The sequence below is a fragment of the Aspergillus ambiguus genome (assembly GCF_047715705.1).
Source record: "Aspergillus ambiguus strain CBS 117.58 unplaced genomic scaffold BDV59scaffold_53, whole genome shotgun sequence".
Lineage (NCBI taxonomy): Eukaryota > Fungi > Ascomycota > Eurotiomycetes > Eurotiales > Aspergillaceae > Aspergillus > Aspergillus ambiguus.
In genome coordinates this window covers 99994-120699 of record NW_027395566.1, presented here as the reverse complement: position 1 = coordinate 120699, position 20706 = coordinate 99994, and the positions used below count along the sequence as shown (strand labels likewise).

Below are 20706 nucleotides of genomic sequence, written 5' to 3'. Positions count from 1 at the left end.
GCAGAGCTTATCGATCACGTGATGCGGGATCGGAGAAATGCTTCTCCATGTCGCGCTGCCTGAGGATCATACACAACGGATTCGCTTGGTGCTATAGTACTTCGTACGTTATATTTACGTCCACAATTGAATGGCATTTCTGCAGACAGGACCAAAAGTTATGTACACTGTTTTTCTCACGTTATGGGAGAGGCATTGTTGTGCTTTTTAACATTTTGAAGGGACTATTAACGCTGAAAACAAATTGAGAAAACACCTCCATTCCCGGTAGTCCAGCAGATACACAATTCTAAACATTCTGAAGTGCGTTGCAAAATGAAGACGAACTTCTGCCGGAGAAGTTTCCTATATGTGATTGCAAGGTCTTGACACCAACAGGCAGTCCTCCCCGCGTGCATGAGGTACAGCAGCAAATGCGACAACACCAGCGACATCACTGTTATCTTCGCGCACATCAACTCCGCTCACAAGGTCCTGAAATACAGCAGGCGCGGTGATATAGGTGCAAGAAAGCTCCGCGATGCGCTTGATCCAGTTGTGAAGACACTAAGTCATATGAAAGATATCTAAGTACTAACATTGAGAGATGATGTTAGATGAAAAATATACTAAAAGACGTAGTAGTAAGATTACTATCCACTTCGCGGTAGGTACCTGTAAGTATTAGGCCAGGTATCGCATTCACAGGGTATCTAAAGTAAATCTTATCAAGAGTAGAGTCGCTCCTTCTGCCACTCAAGCTTATCAGCCAGTATCTCCCAGCTCAACTGGCCGTCAGCGCGCCCCACGCCTTTCAGGCCAGCTACCATGAAGGCGATCAGCCGATGAAACTGATCCTGGATGTCCTTCAGTCGATCCACATAATGCGTTTCATGTAAGGAGATCCCAGAAGCACTCATGTCATCGATATCAGAATCATACATGTCATCATCATCGTCGTCCTCGTCGCTCATATAGCTGTTTCCGTTCCCATAGTTATGAATTTGGGAATTCTCGTGCTTATAAAAAACCTTGGTTGGATCAGGCCGGTTCTTACCATGCCGCATAGCCTGCAAATCTGCAAATGAAACACACAGATCGAGGATGGTGATTGTGGCTCGATAAAGTGGGTGAAGATTCCTAGAGATGAGACATTGGTCCTCGAGGGAAGACATATACGTTCGGTGAACGGCTATCATCGAATCAACGTCACTGGCCTCAAAAAGTGATTTCTGCAGGGACTCAGTCGTTGTCGAAATGACAAAGTCGGTAAAGTGGCTGTAGAGGGTGTTCAGGAACCAGAGCATATTATGCCGGAGAGCAAAGCTTAAAGTGTTACTCCTGTCATCGAGTGTTCGGTCTGTCGGATCTGAATACTGCAAACGCTGCTTCACGATCATCTGTGTGGCCCGGCGGATTTGCATCAGGAATATAGAAATACGCTGATATCGCAGGATCGACTCTCTGGTAACAATATTGGCCACCGGCCAGGGGAGGATATAATCCAATGAAATGGCCTGCAGCATAGTAACTGATCTGCGATTGCTCTGCTTTGAGACTGTGCTATTAGAGGAGCGAACGATGAGCCTGGATGGATCGACAAAGGGCAATGCACTGAATGCACTCTGTACCAATTCAGTCAATAAGAACCGGTCACTCCAAGCAGCTCTTCCTCGGTCAATGAGATCGAACACTTTATCATCAATCGACGCGAAAACACTCATATCTTTACACAGATAGATGTGTTCCAGACTCTGCAGCGAAACCAAAAGACTACATTGCTGGTCTAGTTCCTTGCGCAGTAAAGTGGATGCGGCACTATGATTCTCGTCCACGATTCTCGCCAGAGCTGATTCGAACAGTTCTGAGAAAGGGAGGCAAAACGAAGAATCCGGAAGAAAGACGTCTTCGAAGGTTAACAAAGATTTTGATCCTTGTTCAGCACCTTCGCTCGTACTCAGTTGGCGCAGGAAAACTCTGCTTTTGCCCGTAACGAATATCTTGCGTGTCATGGGCCAGATAAAATTCGGCGCATTTAGCGAGCCCGAGTATTCATCCAAGGCATACCAACCCTGCCATAGTGTCCGTAGATCATTGTCGTTACGATTGTCTAGAACAAAAAAGGCGCCTGGCTCTTCCAGTTGGCCTGTCTCCATCCATAAGCGAATGGGACGTGCATATGTTTCAAAACATGCAAAAAATAGTTTTGCCAGATACATGAATGCATCGTCATCCCCAGTCGCTTGGGTCATGCAGACCAAATCGTGTAGTAACTCCAGACACCGTACAGGGTTGTCTTGGGCTTTATGTCGGGGATCCGAGACGAGAGATGCCAGTAAAAGCAGCAGCCTTGACTCGCGACGAACATCGTCAGACAGCTGCAGAAGGCTAACATTGGTACGAGAGCCTTCGCAGAGGTACCGAGCCTGCAATTTTGACAAATATTTGTCAAAACTATTCAAACAATCTTCAATGCCTCCGTTGAAAGTACGCATATACGGCACAGACCCCTGATCGAAAGACTTCACGAATCGTCGCAAGACGTCGATCTGCACCGCAGTGGAGCTAAGTAACCGCAATACTGACGATAACGCTTCATTGGATAGATGCTTCAAAGCGTATCGACGATCAACTACAACGCTCCCGTCGTCAAGATGCCAGAAAACGGACGTAGGCAAGCCTTGCAGCATAAATATGGCCTCTCTGACGACCTGAAGCTCCGTGACAACCCGAGAGGAGGCTCCCTCGCGTCCTATGCCGGAGTTGTTTTCCTCCTTCCAGAATTGAACACGCTCAATGGACGTCACAAGCTCTTCTTCGGTATCTTTTGAAAAGAAGGCTTCATCGGGGATCACATAATCTTCATCTGGAGTTATGGGGTCTTCCGGTAACCTGCGACGGTAAGACCCCTGGCTAGAGACTGAGGAAAGATCATCATCAGACGAACCACCGGCAAAGTCTACCGGCTCCCAGATATCTTCCTCGCAATAAGCAGCACCGGCGCCATCCAGATCAGACCACGAGAGAGGCTTCGCGACCTCCTTGGGCTGGGCTTTTTCGATTCCGTCTAATCTCGACCGTTGCGCAGGGCGATCGGCAAGTTGTAGGAGTAAGGACAGAATCTCTGGGAACCACCGGCTCTGATGTTGCTCTAATTCCGCTAGGCGACTCCGAAGGGCGTCCGCCAGTTCATCTCTATTGAGGACCTGGAATTTCTCCTGCAGGCCTTCAAGCTGGTGGGCAACGGCGAATTGATCCGTACGAGGATAAGCGTTCGATTTCAGGGCGTCTTCGGTGCGACGTTTCAAGGATCTAAATCGAGAAGAATCCTGCGAAGTTCGATTAGCAATAGCTCCGGAGATCCTATGTCCACCACGGACATACTCGCCTTTGGGTCAAGTTTTGCAACGGTGGCAACGAGCCCCTCGGTCAGCGCACTGAGATTGGCTGCGACGGCCATAGTTTCGGCAGATGCGCGAAGTCACTATCGGCGGAACTGACTCTCCTAGGCCCCATTATCCGGTGGGAGAGCGGTGGATGCGGTGGTTACGCGGCACTGACGCTGGGATTGTTTGGCCGCGAAGTAAATAAAGTCGGGGCGGGCGGGCGGTCGCCACGCTATGCCTGTCGGGGTAAGGCGGCCACGGCCAGCAACAGAAGGCAAACTCCCCATCCATTTCATGCTGCCACCCAACTCCCTTCTCCAATCCAGTCGGCTCCCCTGGTATTTTCTCCTGTTCGGCCATCAAGATGGCCGTCGCAAGACCCATTCGCATGCTGGGTGCTGCGTGCATCATCCTGGTTCTTTTCCTCGTCTTCCAGATGAACAACAAGGGGCCGTCCGCTATCATCACTAAGGGGCCGTATGAGGGCATGAAACGAGACCCCCTTCTCGACCGTACGCTGTCCCCTGTCTGGTGTTTTTGCGTCTATAGGTTACAACAACTGTGAATCACTCGTACTGACGGCCTTTCTTCCAGCAACCGGAGAACCCGAGGGAGAATTATGGCGCGCTGAGGACCACGACTACGATCCGGACAGCCCCAATTCCGCCCGCGTCCCCGCCGCCATTATCTCCCTGGTGCGAAATGAGGAGTTGGACGAACTGATTCCGACGATTCGGGATCTGGAGCGGACGTGGAACAGCAAATTCAATTACCCCTGGATATTCTTTAACGACAAGCCTTTCACCGAGGAGTTCAAGAAGCGGACCAAGGCGGAGATCAAAGCGAAGACGTTTTATGGTAGGATGAGCCGTGACACTTCCCGGGAGTGTACGACGGTATTCTAAGGCTGACCGTCTACAGAACAAGTGCCCAAGGAACACTGGGATGTCCCCAGTTGGATCAACATGGATCTTTTCCACGAATCCGCCGAAATCCTCAAGGAGAAGAACATCCAGTACAGTGACAAGATATCGTACCACCAGATGTGTCGGTGGAACAGTGGCATGTTCTATCGCCATCCGATCCTCCAGAACTATCGCTACTACTGGCGTGTCGAGCCCAAGGTCCAGTTCTTCTGCAACATCGACTACGATATTTTCCATTACGTTGCCGACAACAACATCACCTATGGTTTTACCATCAACCTTTTCGACGCGCCTGAGAGCATTCCGACTCTTTGGCCGGAAACCAAACGCTTCCTAGCCGCGAACCCCTCCTACGTATCTGAAAACAACATGATGGGCTGGTTGACCGATGACCAACTCCGGCCAGAACACACTCGCGATGCGAATGGATACTCCACCTGCCATTTCTGGTCTAACTTTGAGATCGGCGACATGGACTTTTTCCGGGGCGAGCAGTACTCCGCGTATTTCGATCATCTAGACCGCTCGGGTGGTTTCTTCTACGAGAGATGGGGTGATGCTCCGGTCCATTCTATTGGTGTCGGCTTGTTTGCAGATTCGGCGAAGGTCCACTGGTATGTCGCAAATTATTTTGAATTAGAGTCTCCGCTGACTTTGGGTGCCCACAGGTTCCGAGATATTGGATACCGTCATATTCCCTACTTTAACTGCCCCAACTCGCCCAAGTGCTCTGGCTGCACCCCCGGGAAGTTCTACGCCGGTGAGCCCTTCCTGGCCAAGGAGGATTGCCGCCCTAGCTACTTCAAGCATGTTGGAATGCATTAATATCCTCACCATAAAATGGATAGCAGATTTCACCCTCCCTGCTGGAGGTGAGCTGAATCGGGCTTGACTTATGTCAGTCACAGGGGCGGGCTCTGTGCTTGGGTCATGCATACCTGATTCAGAGCCCGGCACGCTTGCATCTGTGTGCAAGGTATCCCGACATGACTATACAGGCGACACGGATGTGTGGCTATGACCGATTCCTTCAAGGTTCTATAACCACTCATTAGCATCACGGTGATCCTTTGTTCGGTCTATATCTAGTGGGGGCGTTGCGATGGGCTGGGCTTCTAATGTGTTTAATTTGAAATTTCTACGTTGTGTTACATACTGCTCGTGTACCCTGGAGGAATCGCTGGACCGGCCTCTATGTATCTATATCTTATTCTTGGTATCCAGCTGAACATACATAAAGGCTCGGTAGTTTTGCACGATTGTATGGGGTAGGCACCTTTTAGTCTCTCGGATGAATTTGATACACCATACTCGGGAAACAATAGCCGGTGTCTGTGGGCATGGCTCCCGCGGATCATTCGGATGGATTGAATGATTTACAACAGCTTGTCTTAATTCTCAATCTGGATTCAGTTGGCCTATGCAAAGGGTTTCGAAGTTTCGGGATATTTAAGAACAGCCTCTCCATTTCCACTGTCTCCAATAATACACAAATACAAGCACAATGCTCAAACATTTATAATAGCACTGGTATAGAAAAGCACACGCACCACCACGAGACACACTGCGGAACCTCATCCAACTGCATTCTAGGCTAGAGTAGTAGTATGTATACAAGCTTTCCTATCTTATCAACCCGACACACGAATCAAGCAAAAAGGAAACGGGCGACGCTCTTATTCCTCTCATGTTCTCGCCATTTACTGCTCGTTGGGGTAAAGTTCCTCCCGGAGAGCGACACCGAGCTCCTGGCGGAGACCCTCAAGGGCCTCGAGGTACTGCTTGTACTGGTCCTGGGTCTCAACCTTGGCCTTGACACCTGTTTAAGAGTGAGTCCGAATGTCCGGTGGGAGTGGATTCCTAGATCCCCTCACGCAGTCTCCTGCGGAATAGAATCAGAATGGAAAGGCATTGTTGGAAGCGCACCTTCGAAGATACGGACGGCAGTGGGGAAGTCGTTGACACGGCGGGCAGCCTTGAGGGCAGCGGAGAGGACCTCGACGGAGGGGACGAGATCGTAAGCGAAGCAGTTGTTCAGGTTACGCTGTGGGAAGACGACGACGTTAGCTGGTGGTGGTTGAGGAGACGGGTATTCGGGATTTAGGACTCGGCCCAATGGGGGATATGGAGTTCGTAATATGAGGGACGAGATCAGGGCAATGAGCTTACCTGGAGCTCGAAAACATCCTGGACACCGTCAAATTCCTTCTCGAATCTGTTCCAGGCCGCATGTTAGTCTCGAGGAGAATTTTTCCGGTGGTTGAAGACGCCCAATTCCGGCATCAGGAGGGCAGCGAAGCGGCCCCTGCGATGGGCCGCCTCGCGCTCCCCTCGGCACGGCGGAGGAGCCAATGGCTGTCGGGCGGCGATGACATACCTGGCAGAGAACTCCTCGTACGTCTCATCTTCGTGGTGACCACCCAGGCGCATCGCAGAGGTGCTGAAAGCCGGACGGTTGATAGCGAGAGCAACCGGAGCCTGCACCCGGGACCGGGGCAATTGAGGAGCTCTGAAGAGACCGGCGGGGCGGACGGCGCGGGTCGCGACACGGAAGACAGAAATGGGCGACATGGCGAGAGGAAGATGTACTGGAGGGAGGTGGCGGGTTGGGATGGAGCGTGGGTTGAGGAAACGGGACGGATGTTGACGAGGTTGAAGTCAGAGGTTCGGCCGGCTGCGCTAGGATTTTGCGGGTGGTGTGAAGGCGGCTGTTGCTGCCTCAGGCTTCCCGCATCGTGGGCACTTCAGCCCGTCATCGACCGCTCCGTCCTTGCCCGATCGGGCGGTTGGGCCTCAGGCAGATTATATCACGTGAGTGGTGATTTTTATATGGCGCTTCTCATTGGTGCACACATAGTCAGGTGGGATGGGGCGCGGTGATTGGTGGGTGGGACTAGGCCGCTGGACGCAAACATCGAAGGGAGTTAATCAGCTACCTGTCGATGGATGGAACGTCGGATCACAATGGTGATGATTGTCTGAAGTAGAGTATGGGGTCAATTGCTGCGAGGCTCTATTAGTTAATGTGTCCATTCACTGACAGTAGTCTGTTATAGTGACTGATATATATCTCTCTGTTTCACAAGTAGTGAGCGAGAATGAACGGTCAATGGCTCGTGCTGGATTAGTGATCAGCCAAATTCGGATATTAGATCTGATGTAAGTAAGATGAAATGTGTATACTGTGCCGTAGATGCGACGATGAACATCGTATGCGAGTACATAGATCTATCGATTGGATCGACTTTCAACACCAGTACGGACTGATCACGATGTGAATAACTGTACCTGGATACGCAATACCGGCTACACTGGGTCTGATCTGGTGTACCTAACGGAGAATAGTCCCTATCAGATTTGATGAATATGGAGTGCTTTACATGTGATTGCGGACTCGAGATGGTACCGTGTCTACGTTGAGACCAACACACCACCAACTACATTGAATATGAATATATATAAATCACTCTAAATATTCCAATAAGCATGACCATTCAACATCACCATTAACTATCAGACCGCATGAGTGCACTCATCGAGGATCGGTGCCTGCGGAAGGGCCCGGCACATGATCGCCCCTTTTCCTGGTGACCTCGGCACTAACCCGGATTAGGGAGTCCCCTGGGCGGAGGAGCCAACCAATACTCAACCACTCACCAGCTTTTTCCTCTTCACTCTCGCTCTCTGTCTCTTCCCTCTCCACCTCCTGTCTCCGCCGTCGCCGCCCCCAGTCGACTTTTTCCTTTTCTTCTTCTTCTTCTCTCTCTTCTCTTCTCTCTCTCATTTTCCTACTCTTTTCTTCCATTTCTCGTCACTCTTTCTTGGATTTCCTCTGGTCTCTGGCTGTTTGTCATCCTGTCAGCCGCGACTGAGAAATTCATTGCGCAGACCAATCTTCAATTCGTCTATCCAGGGTTCCCTCATACAACCATTGCTGGAGTGGCTTCACCTTCTGGGTCTCTTCCCATCCTCCTTCCGTACCAGTCGACATGGAATTCCTCGAGAAAATCCCTCTTCCGACCATCGATCGGCCTTTTGGTGTTCACTTATGGCCCATCTTCGACAAGGCCTTCGAGGCCGTCGTGGGCTATCCCGCCAGCGAATTCCGCTTCGTTGAGGGTGTGACCCCCATGTCGGGCTTCCGGGAGACCGCCGCGATGCTTGTCACTTACTACATCACCATCTTCGGTGGTCGTTTCATCATGAAGAACTTCCCAGCCCTCAAGCTCAACGCGCTGTTCATGATCCACAACTTCTACCTGACCGCCATCAGTGCGACTCTGTTGGCTCTCTTCATTGAGCAGCTTCTGCCTATCATCTGGAGGAACGGTATCTTCTTCGCCATTTGTGACCACCAGGGTGGATGGACCCAGCCCTTGATTGTGCTGTACTATGTGCGTTCCACCTTGGTTTAGCCTGCGCGGAGATGCTCGGACCCATACTAACCGGTGTATAGCTGAACTACCTGACCAAGTACCTCGAGCTCCTCGATACCGTCTTCCTGTTCCTCAAGAAGAAGCCCCTGACCTTCCTTCACACCTACCACCACGGTGCTACCGCTCTCCTCTGCTACACTCAGCTTATCGGCTTGACCGCCGTCCAGTGGGTGCCGATCACCATCAACCTCCTCGTCCACGTCGTCATGTACTGGTACTACTTCCAGAGTGCTCGTGGTATCCGCATCTGGTGGAAAGAGTGGATCACCCGCCTGCAGATCATCCAGTTCGTTATCGATCTTGGTACGCTTTTTCCCTCAGCACGAGCCCCTCAGCCAGTTCTAACCTACTCCAGGCTTTGTCTACTTCGCTTCTTACACTTACTTCGCCTCCACCTACTTCCCCTGGGCTCCGAACATGGGCAAGTGCGCTGGTGAGGAGTTCGCTGCCTTCGCCGGAATTGCTATCATCAGCTCCTACCTGTTCCTCTTTATCTCCTTCTACATTGCTACCTACAACAAGGCCTCGAAGACCGGCCGGCCTCGTCGCAACACTGGCAGACAGGCTGTGATCGATATGGCCAAGTTCGAGGTTGCCCCCGCTGGTGCCAACGGTGCGGCTGCCAATGGCAACGCCAAGTCGAACGGGGCCGCTACTTCCACTGGTCGCTCCAACGGCCCGGTCACTCGCTCTCGCAAGGCCTAAATAATGGCTGTTTCCTCGCAGTCGACCGTTTATTCATGTGGACCTCGCAAAACGATCTTCTCACAACGGAGGCGTTCCATGATAAACCCCTGCTCAATTGGTCCTCTGCTTTCTCGATCGTTGTCCTCCCTTTGACAGCAATCTTACCTCACACACGCGTCGCGATGAATCTCCTTCTCCCTCTGCTTCGGTGTTCAGCATCTTATTTTGTTTAATGAATGACCATTATGATTTTGGTCGCCTTTTCTTCGCGACCCGTTAATGCATGCCATGGGTTCGCTTCGCCGCGTTGAGCCTGCGGTGTTTCGCCTGAGCCCACATGTGGGGGAAGGACTTGCTTCTGCCTGGAGATATGCCTGACTGCTATCTCCAGTCTGTATTCTACACATCATTTGTTTCCCCCTTCGTGTCGATTTGGGGTCTGCTGGCGGCAGCCTCATTTTCACTTTTTGCTCCTGTCTGATACTTATTCTAGTGAATTATCATTATAGACGTAATCATGGCTCATGTATGCTTGTATTTTGTCTAAATGCTTGAATACTTGTGATTCGTGTTGTATATAGATAATGTTCCATTGAAATTGTATTTGCCGTCCAATTGAATAGGCTCTTCTCGCCTCTGCGAACTTCACTAGTTGCATGTCTCACGAGGCCTCGTTATTCACTTTCTTCTAAAGAACCCCTGCAATTTGCGCCTCAACTGCATGAACAGTGCAATATACCCCATCACGTGTTATCAGCTACCCCGCCAACAAGGTAGTCAGAGATAAAAGACCCAGGTCCAAGAAGATGAGTCTGTAATCGACTCCAGATCATATTGTGGTATTCGTGAATAAGTCGATCCATCAGAAGTACCAGGAGTATAAGGAATCCACCAAATATGTCCTGCGGTGGCTCTGCCCAGTCACCGACTTGGAACCGATCAAAACACTCAGCCTGTCCAAACTCCTCGAGACTGCAAAAATGATCGCAACAGTGAAGACTGAGGTTCCTGTTTCTGTTCATTTCTCACCTGAGACGGGCTGTCACAGGACGAAGAGACGTCCTCCAACTATACCAAGACCCCGCGGCATCATCGCGCGAGACCACTGCTGAGGATAATCTCAAGCACAAGGCGTTTGTTGATAGGTAACACACATCAAGTGCCAACGAGGGCGCAAGGAGAGCCTCTGACAATCATAGATTGGAAGATGTGCTACAAATATTGCTACCGTTGGAGGCGAAGTCGCCGTCTCAGCCCTCGTCGAATGAGAAAAACACAACTAGGCCCTACCCCGAATCGATTCGCGGCATTGGAAACATCTAGTCATTATATTGTCGCTGAAGAGGAAGCTGTTCCTGCACAGACCACCACACACCAGACAGCTCAGCCATCATTGACGATTCCCGAGAACTTCATACTCCAAGGCGACTGTATGGGAAATGGATTGAATTGAGCCTGTTCCCATATGTAAGACCTCGAGTAGCCGACCTTTCTTCTGCACACACTTTCGTGACAAAAGACACTAAATCATATCACAGGAAATGGACGCGATACTGGATCAAATCAACGACTATTGGTGCCAGGCGGCCAGACACGAACTCTCTGTCCCTCTCGCCGCATGCCTATCGACCGCAGCCCTCAGAGGGGCCGATAGGATCTTCAAACAGATGAACCACATCGTCTCGGAATATGGGACCCTTAGCATCAAATGGTTCGTGTACATGATAAAGGAGGCGGCCATAATCCGGCTCACGGGCATCCAGCGCTTTCCTCCTCGACTGCTACACATTGCACAGAAGAATTTGCCCTTAGGAGAAGAATAAGCTTGCTTCTTCATAAATGTCGAATCTGGGAGGAAGGCAAGCAAATACTTGCTTCTGCCGGAGCCATAGTCAATCCCGTGGATGTTATACAGCCTCACATGGTTAGCGGGCCTTGTAAAGATGTAGAAGAAGCCCAGGACCACGATGACAGGGCCCTTGATCAAATGCTGAAAACCATGTGGCAACTACTGGCGTCCAAAGGCGCCATATCAGAGCTGGAAATGTCAGAAAGGGACATACATATCTCCGAGCCTTTACTACCACATCTGCGTCGGTTTCTCAGCGATGACAGATCGCCTGCTCCATTTGATCTGGTATACGGCATGGAAATGTTGCTGTCAACGTACAAGTTTTTCCTTGGGCATGTAGCGGACAAGGCTAGGCAAAACTGCCGAATCCTATCGCTGAAATTTTGGGGAAGTGAAGCAAAGCGGCGTCCATACTTGGAGAAATTCAAAATGCGTTGAATTTCAGCCCAAGTCGCCTCTATCCCATCCTGCTGTGTGACTCGATCGGCTTGGACGGTTTCATCTGTGAACAGCGCTTTGATTTGTACTATCAGTCTCCTTGGGTGTGCGGGTGTCTCATGGCCGAAATACTTGACATTGTCTTTGCACGCGGAGTCTCACTCTGTTGCGAGCTTGGATACGTCTGTGGTGTGTTGCATTTATACAATGCCCTGCGACGCCTGGACCCTCCAATCGACGAAATAAGACTTTTTGAGCAACTATGCCAGCTGTTCAGGGAGCAGCTCTTTCTGGGAACCCTTCCCGGCGAGAACTTCAGTTCCCATTTCCGTAGAGCCATGGGCCAGGGCCTTGACCGGGAGAATGGCAGTGGTCCAAACAGTCGCCCAACCCTGTCCAAGCCAACTGTAGTATCGAAGCGCGAGATCAAGAGTGCCCAGATGTCCCTGTTTCATTTGCTTGTTTGCTCGAGTTACGAAACGACGGATGAGCTTTGGACTAGAGTGTATCTCAGCCCCAATATTAGGCAGCCCGACTCTGTCCAGGTTGACCGTGTTGTGGAAGAGATCGGGTAGTTCTGTTTAGTGCTCCATTGAGTTTGCTGGGTGAGATACCAAGTATGCGTGTCAACCTCTTTACCGTGTTTTGGTTTTGTGTTCGCATCCTCCGCGACGAGGATAAAATCGCACATAGCGACTCTGGAGTTTACGTTCAGGGGTCGTCCCCCCAGTCACCCAATGCATATCGGCTTCTCGGTCGTCGACCTTCTCTTAGAGGATATTGTTGATCATTTGAAGGATGATTGCAAGAAGCGGTTGCTGAAGTATTTGCGACCGCTAATCATGGCAAGGGATTTTTTTTTTTTTGGAAAGGTGCCGCATGATCTTACTTTGTCGAATTACTTGTGGCCGATATGAAGGCCAGACCTACTGTCAAAGGCCCTGGAGGTAGTACAGGGCTTCCGATTGTGTAAAGGACTGACGTTTGGGGGTTCTTTACGTGGATGGGCTTATCACGAAAGCATAACATGGGTTCATCAAGCTCTGCGCCGTGCTGCCTCTCGCTACTCGGTCGCTGTGCAGGTCAGTTCTATAGTAGCCCAGCACAAGCCTCAAGTCCTCAATTCACTATTTTGGATCAGATGGAAGCATAACCGAGATGCGAGTTCCGGATAGTGGACGAAGGTTCGGTTGGAGAGCCATAGTATGTCTCACTATTGCTTGACGATATCACAACAGACCCCAATGTGATGACACCAATACTCCTCCACTAGGGAAGTCTGTTACATGGCAGATATCCGATTCCTTCATCAAACTGTAATCAGTTAGACTCGACTGGGAATCTTGTCCCCGGGGAGATGGCTGAAACTTCAATGAAGCACGGAGTCCCGCACAATCTGCAACTAGCGGACGGAGATAGATGCCTTGCCCTTTGTCGCTTACAACGGCTCACAAGCTATCGACAGCCCCGCAATTTGACCTTCCTATTTCGACCAGAGTTGGAGATAGCGCAGTTGATATGATGGATATAACCCCGTCGGTTGTTCGGCGAGACGGAAACGTTGAATTGGCCCCCCACCCGGGGGCGAAGATCATATCAGACTCGCAATTTATTGTTTCCAAGGTACATTAGTGCCCGCCCAAAGCGGCTAAGACGGGGGATTTGCTTCTTTCGACCCAAATTCAGGTTTCTTCCGACCAGGACGAGGGGGAGAATAGCGGTCAGGACAGGGCATACTCCGGCGGACATCCCCTTTTGGCATGGATAGGGCTCCTGAGCTTGTTTGTCAGAACTCTGTTCCGAAGACAGGAAGGGATGGAAATGATCGCTGTCAATCATCCGGCGTCATTCCGTCAGTGCGACTAGTGTCTGGGATGACGTGAATGACAGACGATGACAGCCAAAGGGGGAGAAAAGGAGCGAAAGGAGTCTGCAAAGGACGTTTTATCCCTCTATAACGGATTCCACTGACCGTGTAGATTGATGGCATGTAGGGCTTTTGATAATCAATATGAAGGGACGCGCCGCGACACGTCGCGATCGCATTCTCCGCCGGCAACTTAATCCTACATTCTTGGTGATGATGATGATGCGAGGGTTAGTTAGATGCCGCAAAATGTCCACGTTTTCTATGGTGTGACCATCCATCGTCTACTCTATGCCCCTCTGTTCGCCCTATTCTTTGGTTCTCCGCATTGTCGCCCTGGATTTCGGCGACCTAAAACTCCCCTTTATCCACCGCTCTTCCTCCTGCATATCTAGGCAGGGATAATGGGCGCCAATTATGAACCGAGGGGCAGACCGGAATTGTGCGCCAGTGTTCGCGTTTGCCGTGACGGATTCTCAACGTCTGACATCGGAGCCAGGGGGGTCCCTCGATAAGGTGGAAGGACGGCGACAAAAATGGCATAACACCCGAATTGCTCAATCTATTATTGATTGGACCGGTCGGGTCGAGGAGACTATCGCATCCTGATGTTAAATCACCCTGATATGTCCTCATCTGGGCGCAAACTTTGGCCATAACAGGACCACATATTTGAGATCATAGATGAGAGAGACTGTCCAGTGATGAACTCACACGGCGAGAAAGAGACATTCTGGGTACCTGGCAAGGGGTGAAAGCCAAATCGACAATCGAAGCTGAGAAACCTTGTACAACGTTTCCTTCAGGCTGGGAAGCGTTCATCATCTGCCACGCCTCTTTTTTAGCGCCCATGCCCTCGCTATCTGGGGAAGCTTACGAGAGAAATGAGGGGTGGTTGGGAGAGTCACACGCCACGACACCGAGCTGCAGATGATACATACATGAAGCGTGGATGGCCTTCTAAATTTATCACTCAAAACGAACTTTCTGCAAGGTAGAGTTCAACCGGCATTGATCCAAAGGTCTTCTCATGGCGTCGGCATAGATATCCTCAGTAGCCTGGGAGAGCCTTGTTGGCTGGGAATGCTGTCGGCCAATGGATAAGACGGATTTGGCGCAAGGAGCGAGGTAATAGAACGGGTACAGAAATCTTGATGTTTGCTCAGTGTCCATGCTTATGCATGCCATTTGCGTCCTCCGTCCCGCCGACTCTCTGTCCATGGGTGCAGATGCAGACCGATATGCACGCTGTATGTAGGCTGCACATAGTCTGTCGCTCGGTCTTCCAGCCACATGCAGTCCATTTGAGGGGGAACTGATTGAAGAGACTCTGGGTTTCTATCCGGCCTTGCTCTTGTTCTAGTCCCAGGTAGGGAATCTGGGTCGCCTGGCCCATGAATTTCCGTGATGTTTCACTCTGCAACCGCCGCATTCCTGCAGCTTAAACGGGCGAACCTGCCGCTTCTTTTCTTAACCTAGTCCGAACTTAGCAGGTAGCGTAACGTAGCTTGTTTCGCTGGTTAGCTTCATTTGTCTCCAATAATTATTATATCGTACTATACGCAGTATGCTAGGATGACCACCAACCTCCTCTTCGATTCCAGAAAGAGGAGTCTGCATTTCTACTGGGCTAGTAAATATCAAGACATCTTAACAGTAATAACAGCGATAATAGTATAGCCACTCCGCGTCCTACGCAATCAATTCTACTCCTGCTGACGAGGAACTCGACTTGAAACTCCTCTAGTCGAAACCGTAGCCGAATAAGCGTGTCCATGCCGCGCGTGGGATTCTGGCTGGTGCGGTTGTTACAGACCTACATAGTTTGCAGTAAGGGTTGCTGTTCTGCTGCAGGGAGGTTTGAGTCTATTTGTTGGAGGCTCTGGTTCGATTGGAGCAAGAGAGCTCGCACAAGGTAGGAGACTTTATGAACGAATCAATCACGACGACCTTCATGAAGACTTTATGATTTGAGCCGTGAAATTTCCGGCCACAACCATGGGTTCCGAATGAACTCCAGACGGGATGGTAGTTCGTATGGCGTGTTTGAGTTAAACATGCTCCACAACGCTGGAGCAGCGGCCGGGTGCTTGGCAACTTTGCCCTTTACATATCTGAAAATCGGACGCATTGATCCGGCCATGCGATACGTTCCATTCCTTGCGATCGATCGGCCTCTGCAGTGCGGGGAGTTGAGAGGGGGTGGGTATGAATGTAGGTGGAATACCGTGTTCTCTCTCCCCTGAAGGGGGAACAGACTCCCCGACTAATGTGATAGCATAGTAGCAATGTGATGTCCAGAGTACCCTCATAGACGCGAATGTCTGGGACAGAACTCCACTGCTGGAATTTTCCAGTGGGGCAGCACCACCCGCCAACGCTCTTCGCGCAGTTGAGGTCATTCCTCGATTAATCTATCAAGCACAAACCGCTGGATTCCACATGGCCCCAACTTTTAGCGTGTGCGTGCCCACCCACCAGTGTCTTTCCTATCGTAGATCCGCATGGGCCTGGATTGGGTGCTGGTGTGTCATGGCGCCCTGTTGCTTTTTCCTGTTGAAGGTGGAGTGCAGGACCGGGCAATCTACTCCGTACATGCTGCCGCCGACTTGCCGTGCAGGTACATTTTCGCCCAGGAACAGACGGAGCCAATCATCCTTTCCACGTATACAGACGGTTCTTTTCGATTTTGTCCGAATAACCATTATTCATGAATGAGAACCTCATGTTTGGTCATTTTCCGCTTCGTTCCTGTCAGATGCATGGACCTCTCCTGGTCGACAGCTCACGTTGACACGTCTCCTTCGCTTGTGTCAATCAAAGTTAATTAGGGGTCCTATTCTTGTCCAGTGGCGCCCTGACGGGAGGAAACATGTTGGACGGACCTCGATCTGACCGTTCTCCGTGCCATGCAGGGTTGTGTTTAGTCAGGAACTCGAGCAAGCAAGGGTTTTTCGCTCCCTGATATCCTGAGCTGTCCCACTCGCTGCTTGTCCTGCAGGAGGATCAGGCAAGGATAGACGAACAACGTAAGCGCGTTAACGAAAAAAGAATTATTGAAAAATAAGTACCCCATTTTTATTCCAAAATAAATTAATTAAAACACCACCCAACCCTTTCGGATGCACGTGTGCACGGCTTCTGGATCACACCTACTGGTCCGTCTGGTCCGGAGGTTGTGTGATCTTCTCGGATGGCATCGAGGGTGGCTTTCTTAGACTCCCCTGTTCTGAGATCCACTTGGTTCGAGCATGCCAGCCCGTGTGGGACATGACCAGGATAGAACGGATATATCCTGTGCTGTTCGCCGCGTTGGTGACATGCTTGTTCCCTCTTCATTCTTCACTGAACCTTTGCTGTACTTTACGGCTTTCTGCCTTTTATTTGTCTCTCTTCCTACTCGTTTCCTGACTCGGCTGAATGACGCTAAACATTTTCAAACCAAGCCTTCCTTAATACATATACCCCGTCGACCCTAATCCTATTGCTCTAATTCCTATTAATCTCTACCGCTACTTCTTCCCCTCCCGGTGGCAGGTCTTCTACCAATCGGTCAAGATGTACGACACTGCACCCCCTCTTGACTTGGAATACATCAAACAGCAGCATCTTCCCCGGCGTTATGATTCAGAGGAAGAGGAAGTCTCTGAATCAGAACTCGGTGGACAGGAGAATGCCTTTTCTCCCGTCGAGTCTTATAAGGCTCCTGGTACATTCGACTCCGACACCAGTGCGGATGAGCTGTCCAACGCAGATGATGTTTTAGACTTGGATGCAGAGAAAGACGCCCAGTTTGCTCGTCTGCTGCCTCCATATTCATCTACGGGCTTAGGATCCCGGCCTGTGTCCATGGATACGGTCAAGCGCAGCAGCGGGACGACATTCGTGGCTGATTCCTACATCTTCGATCATGATGACGATGTGATAATTGAGCTTCCCTCACCGGACACAACCTCACCTATGCAATCGCCGACCCTTTTGCAGCCAACGGTTTATATACCGCCGGAATCACCTGTTTCCATGCGTCCATCGTCTAGATCTTCTTCGCCGACCTCGATGCTCTCGGACGACGACACCGACGTGCTCGTGGCAGAGCAGGTCACATTTGTAAAGCCACGGCCCAAGCCTAATCTAATTTTGATCAGTCCATCCCCCGAGCAGTCTGCCTTTCCGTTCAAATCTGCATCAGCTGTGCAGACGACCTTCCGCGAAAACGAGATGAGCCGGGCGGATTCGCCGGACCTAGAGAATCTCTATTCTCTCAAGCGGGCCGCGAAGTCGCAACCCGCACTGGGAGATTCCAAGCGGGAAGCAAAGAAAAAGAACAATGCCGAAAAACGCGGAAGCCTGCAGCTTTGTCTTCGTGGTCATGACGGTCAGCCTATCGGGCCCGCTGCCTCGAACCCATTGGCATCGCTGGCGGAAGTGCCTGAGCAGACTCGCCCCGTGTCTGTCCGCTCACAGTCCGTCTCGTTCAGTCGTCCCAAAACCGCCTTCTCGGAGAAAGGCTCGTCGAGCCGGTCTCGCCCGCCTACTTCGGGAATTCGGCGGCCCCCCTCCTTACAAAGTCTCAGCAGTGTCTTTCACTCCCGACATGCTTCCGTTCCCTACAGCGACGACTCGCATAACCGATCCATGCCCTACTCCCATTCGAATGCCAGCTCTGAATACTCGATGTCTTCTCCATCTACTAGCCGACATCCCTCCCCTGCGCCTAGTCCAACCACCTACTACAGCTCTCCAAATTACACGCGAGATAGGTCTGGGTCTGCGTATAGCTCGTCCAGCATGTCGGCGAGACAGGCGAATCGCACGCCACTCCCCATCCGGAACTCGATTATGAAAAGCTCGACGGCCTCCAGTCTTTACTCGAGCAGCAGTCTTCGATCTGAAGTGGAGAGCATCCGCAGCCTGGACCAGAGTGATGCGGAACAACCCAAGGGCCATAGCCGACGCAAGAAGAGCATGAGAAGCAATAAGCTTACCAAGGCGGACGGGGAGCAATCCACCGCGAAGAGCTTCATGGGGTTCATGTTCCGAGGAAAGCGAAGATCTACTATCAACACACTTAATGCCTAGTTCTCCATCTGTCTCTCATCCTGCAGCGAATGCGTTGTTCATTCTAATGTTTTATATACTCAAACATGCTCAGAAAAGATGGTCTCTATTGCTGCGTACGGATGTTTGGCTCTATACTTTTATCGTGACATATTTTCTCAAGCGACTCTTTTCTCCTTTCTGTTGAGCGTTACGGACATGGGCTGGTTCTTCCTGGGTGGCATGTTGTCTTTTCCTGTTAACTGTTTGTCTCTTTTTTTGGTTTTACGCTCCCTACCGATACCATCTGGATCCACTTTCTCTGTTACTTCCTGTATCATAACTGTTGAGCGTTGTTACCTCCTTCGGCACTCCCGGTGTGGGCCGGCTCCAAATTGAAAAGGATACTTGACACGGCTTCCATCCCCAATACGACACGGATCACTGCAATCAAAGACCGTATTCAACGTCACGGGAATAATTTGTCCTCCGTACCCCTTTTCTCCCGCATTGACTCGCTCACTGACCTGATAGAAGACTTGGAAATTCCTATCACCAGCTGGCGGTTTGAGATACATTACCCCCAATATCCCGGCCCGGGAGTTGGGAGACAGTATCCACCCGTGCTTTTGATTAGCAGGGGCATCGTTGATTGCATCGGCCTCCCCACACGGCTTGGATGCATATTAGTCGGTGGGCTGAGAACACGATCCGTCAGTACCGCTGGTAACTCGGCAGTTAGTGGCGGACCCTTATTACTCCACAAATCCCAACGAGCCACCCACGGAGTATGGCGAAGCCTCAAGGCAGCTACGCAGCTTGTTCTCCAACCGCGCTTGCGTATACATGCAGTTCGAATCATGTATGGCCCAGTTGGGTGCTTACTCGCTGCGAACTTGGACATGGTTTTCTGCCAGGTACCCATTTGTCCCACTTCCTTCGGATGGCTTCTCGCTTCCGTGGACCGATTCATGAGCTTTTTATTGAAGGGAGTTTGCCGTCCATTGATGGCGTTCACTGGTTCGTGCGTCCGGCTGGTGCCAGCTTGCAAATGTCTAAGACTAATTAACTGTCACCTCGTATCGAGCGTCCTGGACCACTCCAAGGTGACATCGCCAACTAAATGGGCGCCAACCGGATAAGGGGCTCAGCGAGTTCGGTGTAGAGAAGGAATTTTTAGTCTTGCTTAGGACAAGCCTCAGCTGCGTTCGCCTCCAGCTGAAAAAGCTCCCAACCAACTATAGTGGGGAAGACCGAGCACAGACATACGCCAAATCCAGATCGCCCCGTATCACTGCCGGCTCGCCCGATCTCGTGTGAATCGAAAATCCTTGCGAACCCCTCCCATACAACTGACGAACCGCAGCTCTGACACGCGGCTAGGAGCGTCGCGTGGCGCTCGCATTCCCCATGAGCATTTGTTGGTTGAGAACGGAGATCCACATGTTTCGGGTCGTGCTCTTACGAGTCAGGAATGCGATCTATGTGTCACTACTGGCGGGTTCGCCCGGTTTTCAGCTGGGTACATGCCAGCGATGAAAATTTTTGCCTTTCTCCATCCCAGAATGTTTCCTGGATGGTTCTATGAGGGTTCTATTCTCCCCACCTGTGCCCTCGGCAATTGCCGAGTGGCTCTGCGTCATCGGTATCTGTTTGCCTAGCTTGAGTGGGGGGTGTGTCATTCATATGTCTATCAGGTAGGTTAGAATTGGCATCTCATGCAGACAGATGACTCGTTCTCATCCGATGACAATTAAACTGGAGCCGCTGTACAGGTCAGTGAACAGGACCTAAGGACCTTCCCCTGCCATAGATCGTGGGAGAGGGGATAAGGAATGAGAATGGAATGCTGGTAGTATTCAATGAGAGGAACGATTTACGTGGATTGGTGGCATTCAATCCAGGTCAGGCCTCGCCATCTTCGCCGGCTATATTGAATATGCCTACATCCAGGAATTTATATAGAATGGTATTGTCTTTGATTCCCTCCCACTGTCCATCTCCTTGCATCAGGTCGGCTTTGGTCGACGGGGTTTATCCACTTTAACAGCTGCCATGAGACCTAAGCTTATACAAGAAGAACTCAAAGTCAAAACAT

At 50.9% G+C, this 20706-nt stretch overlaps 7 protein-coding genes across 7 annotated transcripts; 5 read left to right on the top strand and 2 right to left on the bottom strand.

Moving 5' to 3' along the window:
* Positions 1–588: 588 nt before the first annotated feature.
* Positions 589–3536, bottom strand: BDV59DRAFT_137736 (putative gamma-tubulin complex component GCP5). Its single transcript, XM_073687098.1, has 2 exons — positions 3368–3536; positions 589–3308 (listed from the first exon to the last, which is right to left on the bottom strand). The coding sequence occupies exons 1-2, from the start codon at positions 3437–3439 to the stop codon at positions 708–710; spliced, it is 2673 nt and encodes an 890-aa protein (XP_073543386.1). The 5' UTR covers positions 3440–3536; the 3' UTR covers positions 589–707.
* Positions 3537–3668: 132 nt separating this feature from the next.
* BDV59DRAFT_188341 (glycosyltransferase family 15 protein) lies at positions 3669–5581 on the top strand. The gene is made up of 4 exons (XM_073691391.1): positions 3669–3877; positions 3960–4223; positions 4287–4905; positions 4960–5581. The coding sequence occupies exons 1-4, from the start codon at positions 3730–3732 to the stop codon at positions 5114–5116; spliced, it is 1188 nt and encodes a 395-aa protein (XP_073543385.1). The 5' UTR covers positions 3669–3729; the 3' UTR covers positions 5117–5581.
* A 99-nt stretch (positions 5582–5680) lies between these two features.
* On the bottom strand, positions 5681–6996 carry BDV59DRAFT_188340 (cytochrome c oxidase subunit VI). The gene is made up of 4 exons (XM_073691390.1): positions 6669–6996; positions 6461–6506; positions 6218–6335; positions 5681–6110 (listed from the first exon to the last, which is right to left on the bottom strand). The coding sequence occupies exons 1-4, from the start codon at positions 6860–6862 to the stop codon at positions 5992–5994; spliced, it is 477 nt and encodes a 158-aa protein (XP_073543384.1). The 5' UTR covers positions 6863–6996; the 3' UTR covers positions 5681–5991.
* Positions 6997–7974: 978 nt separating this feature from the next.
* BDV59DRAFT_188338 (elongation of very long chain fatty acids protein) lies at positions 7975–10054 on the top strand. Its single transcript, XM_073691389.1, has 3 exons — positions 7975–8685; positions 8748–9030; positions 9083–10054. The coding sequence occupies exons 1-3, from the start codon at positions 8281–8283 to the stop codon at positions 9430–9432; spliced, it is 1038 nt and encodes a 345-aa protein (XP_073543383.1). The 5' UTR covers positions 7975–8280; the 3' UTR covers positions 9433–10054.
* A 717-nt stretch (positions 10055–10771) lies between these two features.
* BDV59DRAFT_137694 (uncharacterized protein) lies at positions 10772–11750 on the top strand. Its single transcript, XM_073687095.1, has 2 exons — positions 10772–10881; positions 10953–11750. The coding sequence occupies exon 2, from the start codon at positions 11123–11125 to the stop codon at positions 11702–11704; it is 582 nt and encodes a 193-aa protein (XP_073543382.1). The 5' UTR covers positions 10772–10881; positions 10953–11122; the 3' UTR covers positions 11705–11750.
* On the top strand, positions 11693–12360 carry BDV59DRAFT_137701 (uncharacterized protein). The gene has a single exon (XM_073687096.1). It carries the CDS (start codon positions 11824–11826, stop codon positions 12277–12279), a length of 456 nt encoding a protein of 151 aa, XP_073543381.1. The 5' UTR covers positions 11693–11823; the 3' UTR covers positions 12280–12360.
* A 4660-nt stretch (positions 12361–17020) lies between these two features.
* On the top strand, positions 17021–19006 carry BDV59DRAFT_137544 (uncharacterized protein). The gene has a single exon (XM_073687094.1). It carries the CDS (start codon positions 17130–17132, stop codon positions 18648–18650), a length of 1521 nt encoding a protein of 506 aa, XP_073543380.1. The 5' UTR covers positions 17021–17129; the 3' UTR covers positions 18651–19006.
* The last annotated feature ends 1700 nt before the right edge of the window (positions 19007–20706 follow it).

What these genes read in the sequence shown, in the direction of transcription:
- BDV59DRAFT_137544 (XM_073687094.1), top strand. Translation starts at nt 17,130, where the DNA reads ATGTACGACACTGCACCCCCTCTTGACTTGGAATACATCAAACAGCAG.
- BDV59DRAFT_137701 (XM_073687096.1), top strand. Translation starts at nt 11,824, where the DNA reads ATGGCCGAAATACTTGACATTGTCTTTGCACGCGGAGTCTCACTCTGT.
- BDV59DRAFT_188341 (XM_073691391.1), top strand. Translation starts at nt 3,730, where the DNA reads ATGGCCGTCGCAAGACCCATTCGCATGCTGGGTGCTGCGTGCATCATC. An exon ending in ACGAGACCCCCTTCTCGACC is followed by an intron (nt 3,878 to 3,959) that starts GTACGCTGTCCC and finishes CCTTTCTTCCAG; the next exon opens with CAACCGGAGAACCCGAGGGA. An exon ending in CAAAGCGAAGACGTTTTATG is followed by an intron (nt 4,224 to 4,286) that starts GTAGGATGAGCC and finishes GACCGTCTACAG; the next exon opens with AACAAGTGCCCAAGGAACAC.
- BDV59DRAFT_188338 (XM_073691389.1), top strand. Translation starts at nt 8,281, where the DNA reads ATGGAATTCCTCGAGAAAATCCCTCTTCCGACCATCGATCGGCCTTTT. An exon ending in CCTTGATTGTGCTGTACTAT is followed by an intron (nt 8,686 to 8,747) that starts GTGCGTTCCACC and finishes ACCGGTGTATAG; the next exon opens with CTGAACTACCTGACCAAGTA. An exon ending in CCAGTTCGTTATCGATCTTG is followed by an intron (nt 9,031 to 9,082) that starts GTACGCTTTTTC and finishes AACCTACTCCAG; the next exon opens with GCTTTGTCTACTTCGCTTCT.
- BDV59DRAFT_137694 (XM_073687095.1), top strand. Translation starts at nt 11,123, where the DNA reads ATGGTTCGTGTACATGATAAAGGAGGCGGCCATAATCCGGCTCACGGG.
- BDV59DRAFT_137736 (XM_073687098.1), bottom strand. Translation starts at nt 3,439, where the DNA reads ATGGCCGTCGCAGCCAATCTCAGTGCGCTGACCGAGGGGCTCGTTGCC. An exon ending in TTGCAAAACTTGACCCAAAG is followed by an intron (nt 3,309 to 3,367) that starts GCGAGTATGTCC and finishes CGAACTTCGCAG; the next exon opens with GATTCTTCTCGATTTAGATC.
- BDV59DRAFT_188340 (XM_073691390.1), bottom strand. Translation starts at nt 6,862, where the DNA reads ATGTCGCCCATTTCTGTCTTCCGTGTCGCGACCCGCGCCGTCCGCCCC. An exon ending in TACGAGGAGTTCTCTGCCAG is followed by an intron (nt 6,507 to 6,668) that starts GTATGTCATCGC and finishes GGCCTGGAACAG; the next exon opens with ATTCGAGAAGGAATTTGACG. An exon ending in AGGATGTTTTCGAGCTCCAG is followed by an intron (nt 6,336 to 6,460) that starts GTAAGCTCATTG and finishes GTCTTCCCACAG; the next exon opens with CGTAACCTGAACAACTGCTT.